The sequence below is a fragment of the Grammomys surdaster genome, unplaced genomic scaffold, assembly GCF_004785775.1.
Source record: "Grammomys surdaster isolate TR1022 unplaced genomic scaffold, NIH_TR_1.0 313, whole genome shotgun sequence".
In the NCBI taxonomy this organism is placed as follows: domain Eukaryota; kingdom Metazoa; phylum Chordata; class Mammalia; order Rodentia; family Muridae; genus Grammomys; species Grammomys surdaster.
Window position 1 is genome coordinate 5,361,514 of NW_021604732.1, and position 8,821 is coordinate 5,370,334.

The window sequence follows — 8,821 nt, forward strand, 5'->3', positions numbered from 1 at the left end:
CTTCCTTTCTTTCTTTCTTCCTTTCTTTCTCCCAGTCTTACTATGTAGCCCGGCTGTCCTGGAATTCACTATGTAGATCCAGGCTGGCCTCATAGTCACAGAAATCTGCCTGCCTCTACCTCTTAGTGCTAGGATTAAAGGTAAAGGTGTACACTACCAGGCCTGGCTTTCTTCTTCTTCTTCTTCTTCTTCTTCTTCTTCTTCTTCTTCTTCTTCTTCTTCTTCTTTTTCTTCTTCTTCTTCTTTTTGTTTTTTTGAGGCAGGGTTTCTCTGAGCAGCCTGGCTGTCCTGGAACTCACTCTGTAGACCAGGTTGGCCTCGAACTCAGAAATCCGCCTGCCTCTGCCTCCTAAGTGCTGGGATTACAGGCGTGTGCCACCACTGTCCGGCTATTTTCTTCTTTTTAATGTAATCATTTATACCTCTACATTTCCCTCTGAGTACTGATTTTGGTGCATCTGTCATGATTTGACATATGACACTTTGTTCTCAACATTTCAAAATATTTTCTAATTTTCCTTCTAATTCTTTTTTTGATGATCTGGAGCAGCAGGTCATTCTTTAGTGACAAGTTCCTGAGAGAGAGAGAGGACTGGAAGATCAGAAGATAATGAAATAGAAAAGTCTGGGATCAGGAGGTCTTGGTACAAGCTATGCCTTATGCTACACATGCTTATTAAGAAGTGCAGCGTTGTCAATTGGTGGCTCACACCTTTAATCCCAGCACTTGGGAGGCAGAGACAAGCGGATTTCTGAGTTCGAGACCAGCCTGGTCTACAGTGTGAGTTCCAGGACAGCCAGGACTACACAGAGAAACTCTGTCTCGAAAAACCAAAAAAAAAAAAAAAGAAGTGCAGCGTCATATATACATTTTTTAGGAAGAAATGGACAGTGTCAGCAGGAAACTACCGTACAATGGGATAAGTCAGTGGGAAGCTAATCAAACAATGTTGCACAAAGGGGAACCCAGGATTTCTCAAGGGCATCACTGAGCACACAGTGGCCTTGGGACCGATAACCATAGTCCCATGGGGTATAAAGAGTTGGGTTTTTAGGATCTGAAGTTGTATCTCCCTTAAGGCCCTGGACTTAGGCCATTAATAGCTCTGCCAAACATCCTGGTTTTACAGGATCTATGTGTCCTCAATACTGTGATGTATTAGTGATTTCAGTAATTGTTGACTATTTTATGTAAAGATTATTACTACAGTTAATGTAAGAGTTTAGTGTTTAGGGAAAATAGTTCACACTACTGCTAGTAAATTTGAGGATTGAGACTTTTTTGCGTTTTTATTCTGGGAAGAAAACACTTTTATAGAAAGGGCAATTCTTTTTAATAAAACTGTTTACCGAATGGAAATTACCCATCTCTCTAGCACCTGCCCCCAGCAGAAATTTCAATATGAGTAGAAAGGCATGCATGTTAGCTAGCCAAAGGAGTGGAATGTGCTCCTTTAATTAATCTAACGCTTGCAGTGTTACCCTTTCCTGACTTTATGCTCTGTGATGCCGGGGCTAGAGCCCCACAAAATGTGTTTCTTTACCGCCCACCTCACCCCTTATTTTATAAATAAGAGGTGCATGGCATAGGAGGTCAGGGCATTTGCTCACCTCTCTTTTGATTGCTGCAGCTTCTTCACATTGAAAATAAATTCCTTCAAAGTGGTAGTTGACTTTTTTCTAGGTTTTCCATACTCCCCAGAACCCCTCGGTATGCTCAGAGCTGGCAGCACAGAGACTGGTAACCTCTTTCTCTTTAGACTTCTGAGCTCCTAGGCATCAATACCAGCCAAGCAGGCGATTCTTCTGAGACCATGGAGTTTCATTCCAAGGGACCCCTCTCTATGCTTCAGTGATCTCAACCTCTATCACGCACCCAGCCCTTGGTTTGCTGGTTGCATCCTCCATTTGCTGCCTCTGTGATACCTTACTATCCCCTTAGGCCCTCTCAGTTCCCCACTAGCTGGCTACTGATACTTCACATTAGATTCTACTTCTTGTTAAAACAGGTGAGGTTTCAGTTTCCTGACTAGACCCGTGCATTTAAACAGAGACAGTTATGGTAAACATTAATGTATTTTAAGTCTGGAAACAGCCATGTGAATGTTTACCATACTCCTGTTCCGACTTTATATATATTACATATAATATATATAAAATGTAATATATATAATTTATAATATATCATATATAGTTGAAATTGAGAGTTAATAATTAAAAACAATGTATATTTTATTAACTCCACCAATGTTTTATTATTATTAATGATTTCAAATATATATATGAAATATTTTTATATACAAATACATTTTTATATATTTAAAAATATATAACATAGATATTTAATATGTATTAATAGAAATATAATAAATATATAATATACAAAATATAAAGATATTATATATAATATATTTATATGTATTGCTATATAAATGTATTTTGTTATATTATATTTTAGATAATTATATATATTATATACTAGATAATTATATAACAAGTATATTTATTAAATATATAAGTACATATATGTATATCTACCTGAAATCTTTAATAATAAAACCTGGAGTGGGGTGGGCTGATGAGGCGGTTCAGCAGGTAAAAGCACTGGCCATGTAAGTCTCACCACCTGAGTTTGACCCCAGGGACCCAAGTAGAGGTGGAATTAACTTCACAGAGTTCTCTGACCTTCACACGTGCCGTGTCACATGTGCATGCACAAAGTCACATAACACACATATACACAATAGGAATAAATAAATAAAGACATGGGAGATCGAGTTCTGAAAATGTAGATAGAGCTTTGGCTAGGACGTAATTAATGGATTTGTGACCATTCCAATCAATCTGATCTATCAAAAAATTCTCAAACACTTCAAACCAGCTTCCTACTTCTGAGCAGAGCTAGGAAAATGTCTTTATCCGGCAGTGCATTAAAAACGGCATAATTAAGCAAATAAAATATAACTTCTTTGGAGAAAAATGAAAAGGTTCTGTAGGGGAAACCTTTCCAAGCGTTTGATTTTAGAGTGAAGAAAACTGAGGCCCAGAAGAAGTAAGAGCTGCCCCCAAACCACATAACAAAACTGGAATCAAAACTCCCCCATTAATCAGTCCTAAGATTGGAAGGCAAACAGAGAAAGTGGGCTCTGGATGGTTTGTGACAGGAAGTAGCGTCCAACACAGGGTATGTGCGGCCTCAAGGGGCGGAGCCGGGAGAAGAGAGTAGGCTGCATTTCACAGCTGGAACAGTGGAATGGGGATCTTCTCCCTTGGACCCTTGGCTGCATTTCTTGGCACCTCCTCTGCCTGACTAATGAAAGATTTAGGCAGATCCTGATAATATTCCACACTTATTCCAGGGAAAGTACTGGGGCTGAGTCTGGTTAGCCAAGAGCAGACCAGGATTGATAGGCCAGGAAGGAAAGTGTCTCAAGCACAATAAAGGTGGTTGTGAGCCTGCTCGCGTGGGTGCTGGGAACTGACCTTGGAGCCTCCGTAAGAGCAATACATTCCCTTAACTGCTGAGTCATGTCTTCAGCCTCTATACCTTTTCTATAAATGTTTAATGTCACATATCTGGTATCTCAGCAGAAGTTTGTGTCCACCCAAACCCGCCAATAGTGACACCTACTGGTTATAACCTATCATTATCTGTGTGAACTAATTTAAGGAAAAAAAATCAGAAAAGAACTGTGCCAAGCTGTGTATTATTATGGAAAATTTGTGCATGCGTTTTTTTTGTGTGTGTGTGAACGTCACATGTATACATACAGGCCATCTTAGTTATAAGTTATACTCTAGCCACTCAAAACATTTGAGCTGTCTTAGACAAGTACATCTAAGGAAATGTGTGATGTGAGGATATCTATCAGGTGAAGGAACAGGGGCAGGAAATGCAGCCAATGTTCATGCATTCTGGGTACTGGGTACTGAGTACTGGGTACTGGGTACTTCTCTCATCTTATCACAGGACTGTCATCAGAGTCTCTGTGGTGAGGTGCAGGAAGGTCTCAGCAGGCTTGCTGATTTTGAGCAATGACTTAATTTAAAAAACAGGCTGACTAATGTAGCAGGATATTTATCAGGATTATGGCATCTGCAGCATGGGAGAGAAAGGAACAGACACTGAGGTTAACTCCAAAGAGCAAATTTAGAAGCACAGTGTTCGGTAGGACATTCCTTTCTACTGCGTTCCTTCATAATCCACAGTTACTGCGAGTTGATTAGCCTCCTGATAACAGCCCTCACAGAGAAGGGAGGGGCCCCTGTCAGTTTGTCCTTAAGGATGGGTGTTGTGGAAATTGTTTAATCCCAATCCAGGGTTTCTACCCTGCCTTTGATCATTTAGTTCCCAGATAAAAGACACACACAACATTTATATTTAAAATAAGCTTTAAACAACACAAGAACTGGGCAGAGATCTACCATCTATGCGTTTAGAATCTACTTTCCTATTGATAACTCCAAGTTATTACTTACTATGTTTCATCTGGGCTGCTCTTAACTTCAATAGGCCAGCCCTCAGGGCCACCTTTTCATGACTCTCCCAACCCATGGCAGGCTTCTCTCCTTCCTTCTCACCTTCTCCTCTTTCCTCCTCATCTTCTCCTCTTCCCTCCTTGTCCTCTTCTGACCCCCAGCCATGGACTCCTAAACCCTGCCTGTCTCTCTTCTGCCCCGCTATTGGCTGTCGGCATCTTTATTTACCGGTCAGAAATAACCTGGGGATAAGGTCACAGTGTCTACATGAGGACTCTCATTTCTGGGACAACCAGGACCAATATTAGCATTCAAATACAGGCAATATCAGGCCAATCCATTACAGGCGGGAGATCCTCTCCTTCTTGGCTCAGTTCCTAACCTATCAGACCATATTTAATGTTCAGATGTTTTTAATTTGTTAATTTAAGTTTTTTTAAGAAGTAATTTAGTTAGATAATATTTCTTTCTTTCATGGATAACCTCAAAGGTTCACAGACCAGGAACTCCTCTGTGCTCTCTCTCTCTCCCTTTTACATATTGATATTGCACAAATGCCATTATTGGGTCATCCATGTCATAGCCTCTGCAAGCTGAAGGCCCACCTTAAGAAGACTGGCTTTGAGATCTTCTAGAACTTGTTGTATGATGTCCTGGCTTTCGTTTAATCAATTCTAGAGTGGATCACACCATCTGACAAAAGGTACCTGCTGAAGCTTTTTCTGGGCATCTGGGGCCAAAAAGATTTGTGTTATTTCTGACTTGTGTTATTTTGAGTGTACAAGATTTGATGAATTTTTCAGTTATGGTGTGAGGATCCTTCTCCTTGACACATAAATATCCAAATTAATATGATGCTTGTAGTAAGGTATTCTCATGTGATCCAAGTGTTTTCAGTTGACCATATGGTGCTGGTATAATCTCAGGCTTATGGAGATTATGCCCGGGGATACCACAATAATGTCTGTTGGAATAGTCTGATAGTTTTGATGTCTGAAAGTCAACATTACAAATGCAGTTACCAACAATCCTGAAAACGATTGGGTGCATAGATGCAGTCTTGCTGGTTTGACAGTGGCATCATAACAAGTCATTCCACTCACTACCGAACACTACCCATGGTCAGGAAAACACCTTCACTATGACCTTTCTGAACCACCACTGAGCCTTGCCCCATGCTCAGTCATAAAGAAATATTTATTAAATTGTAAGGAAAAATAAAACACTGCCCAATTTTAAAAAGAAAAGAAAACCTGTCAGGGAAAATTGCAAAAGACCAGCAGCCATCTAAGCCTGAAACCAAAGCCTGGCTGGTGGAAGAATGCAACATTTGGATCTGACACATGTTGGCTGCAGTGCTTTAACTGTTAGCAATCAAGCAAGCTGTTTGGAGGTAAGGACTCGTGCTAACTGTAAAATACAAATATCTTGTGCTCCATGAGATGTATTGGTGACATGATAGCTCCAGCTCACAGTTCCAACACTGGAGAAGGTGACTGTTTCTGAGATAATAAAAGGAAAGCTCACAAAGTGGCCCCAGTGGGGTACACCTGTAACCCCAGCACTTGGGAGGAGAAGGTAGGATGTTTGTCCCCAGCTACAAGATGTGCACATTATACCCCATTCCCCAACCTAACAGTAATATGATTAGGGGTATTTTAGAATTCTTTCTAAAATCAGAGTAAATTAGGCTCAGAGAGGAAGAGGAACGTTAAGTTTGATAAAGGATGCTGAAAGTTTTCTGTAAACTCAAAAGTTAGCCACATTCTTCAGCATCCTTATAATCCATATCTCTGCCAAATAGTTAAGGATACTTCAAACAACTCACAGCTAAATAGTCTCAATTGCATCTTTATTTAAAAAGATAATACACAAAATGGACACCAATAACCGACTTTGTGTTGAACCATCTATGTTGAGGTAGAGATAGAACACAATCTTGGCCTTTATGATCAGAGATCTATTTGCATTATAATGTTGTGTGTTTGTGTGAGGTGGGGTACAAGCATGGGATATGTGTAGAGGTCAGAGAATAACCGGTTCCTCCTGAGCTGTTCACTGGCCTGGCACTTGCAGATTTGGCTGAGCTGGCTAGCCTTTGAGCCTCAAGTATTTTTCTCTGCCTCCCCAGGGCTGGGATTACAAGCATACACCATTGCATCTAGCTGGCCTGCTTTCTCTTTAATGTGTGTTCTGGAGCTCAAATTTACATCCTTATGCTTACAAAATAAGCCCTTCTCCGATTGAGCTAATCTCCCAAGTGTGCATTGCAGTTTTAATCTCAGTCTGAGTGCTGATACCACGTATAGCCAGGCATTTGGTGCTTTTCTCCTGCCTGTCTGAAATGCTGATGTCACACAGTATCCTGGATATCACTTTGGAACACATTTGCTGAGTCAGTGTACGCAGACTGTGCTCTCACAGTGGAATGGTGTCAGCATTGTCTTTGTCATGTTTCTAGGCAAGGCAGGCTGAAGATCACAATAGTATTATCAGCATGCATACGTTGGAAGCCATCCTTATGTCTTTAAAGAACCTTCACCCTTAAAGTTTTCTGTTCTTCTATCAAATGATACCTGCTGGGTACAGACTAGGTAACTAGATGTCTTAGATCTTTTTAACTTTAGTTTTGTAACATTAAACAGATCAGAATACAGTAGTAAAAACCACATCATATATCATAAAAGTGACTTCTGTGTCTGAAAGTTCACATTCAGCAAGGTTTAAGTGTGAAGCAGTCAATGTTGACCATTAAAAGCTAAGCATTTTAGATGCAAGGTGTAAGGAAATGTACGAAAATCCAACATTTAACAATCAAATGAAAGCCGGGCAGTGGTGGCGCATGCCTTTAATCCCAGCACTTGGGAGGCAGAGGCAGGTGGATTTCTGAGTTCAAGGCCAGCCTGGTCTACAGAGTGAGTTCCAGGACAGCCAGGACTACACAGAGAAACCCTGTCTCAAAAAACCAAAAAAACAAAAACAAAAAAAACCAATCAAATGAAAAATATATTTATTATAAGGATTATAGGGGACACAGATATTTACATGCCCTGCAGATTTCCCTGTGGCAATGCAGATGAAGGTAGAATATTTGTTGTTTAAAACCAAGAAAATCTTAGACGGTAAAACCAAATGCTGTAACTGCGATTACAGAGTTAAATTACTAGTGATGTCACTAAGAACTGGAGCTTTGGCTTTGAGAGGGCCTACAGGGTGGGGCTACATACAAGAGACCAGAAGATTAACGGCACACAGCTGGAGACCTCACTATGAACAAATGACTTTTTTCTTTTCCTTCCTTCCTTGAGCTCTTGTTATGTAGCCTAGAACAGCCTCAAACTCTTTTTCATTTGAGACAAAGCCTCATATAGTGCAGGCTGGTTCTAAACTTTCTACAGAGCTAATGCTATGAGGCTCCTGCCTCAGTCTCCTGAGTGCTAGGATTACAGGTGTGTACTACCACACTCAGCCGACCTTGAACTCTTCATCCTCTTTCCTCTACCACACTCGAGTGCTGTCATTACAAGATGAGCTATCATGGCAGATTTTGCAAGAGTCAAACTCTCCTTCCAAATTGTTCATTAGGATAGATGATTTTAACCATAATCACAACTGTATGTTCTTTTTGCTTGTTTCGTTTCTTGACTGTTGAGGAGACTGACTTTGAGACTTCAGAAAAATTTATTAATGTCAGACAGCAAGAAGGATAAAGATTCTCTATGGGCAGCAAGGAGCTGAAAAGAATATGCTGTGTATGTGTCTGATCCTGACTAGTTACTGCCCTAGGAAAGAGGCCATGGGGTCATCTGGCCTCTGCCGTTTCATCCTGTAGGCCTCCATTTCCTCTTCTGTGGGCTCTCGGGATTCATATACGCTGTTGTAGGGCCTCTTCCGCTCGTCAATCTGCATGATCTCCTTCACGTGAAGAAGGCGAGCCTCCTCTGCATTCAGTGCCTGTGGTGAGAGGTGAAAACCCAGCACCATGAATCTCCATTACACAGGAACACAAAAGACCCCGTGGAAGAGGAAGTGTTCTACCAAATCCCACTGTCTGGAAGAATGGAGTCAGTCTTGCTCTGTGAAACAACAAACGCTTACTATTTGGCTCCCATCGAGCACAAAATGTTCCTTTTTTAATCAGTCAAAGAAACTCTGTTGAGGGGCTGGCAAGACGGCTCAGTGCTTAAAGGCAACTGCTGCCAAGCCTGATGATTCCAGTTTAATCTCCACAATCCACATGATGGAGGGAGAGAACCAACTCCTGCCAGTTCTCCTCTGACCTCTGTATTAGTTATCACACACACACACACACACACACACACACACACACACACACACACAC

General features: G+C 41.0%; 1 protein-coding gene across 1 annotated transcript in view; it reads right to left on the reverse strand.

Annotated features, from left to right (window-relative positions):
* Positions 1–7,472: 7,472 nt before the first annotated feature.
* The window catches only part of Slu7 (SLU7 homolog, splicing factor), a 15,461-nt gene continuing 14,112 nt past the window's right edge, over positions 7,473–8,821 (reverse strand). The window contains exon 16 of the mRNA XM_028777650.1: positions 7,473–8,433. Coding sequence (XP_028633483.1) covers positions 8,254–8,433 — 180 coding nt within the window. The 3' untranslated portion in view covers positions 7,473–8,253. The remainder of the gene's footprint in view (positions 8,434–8,821) is intronic.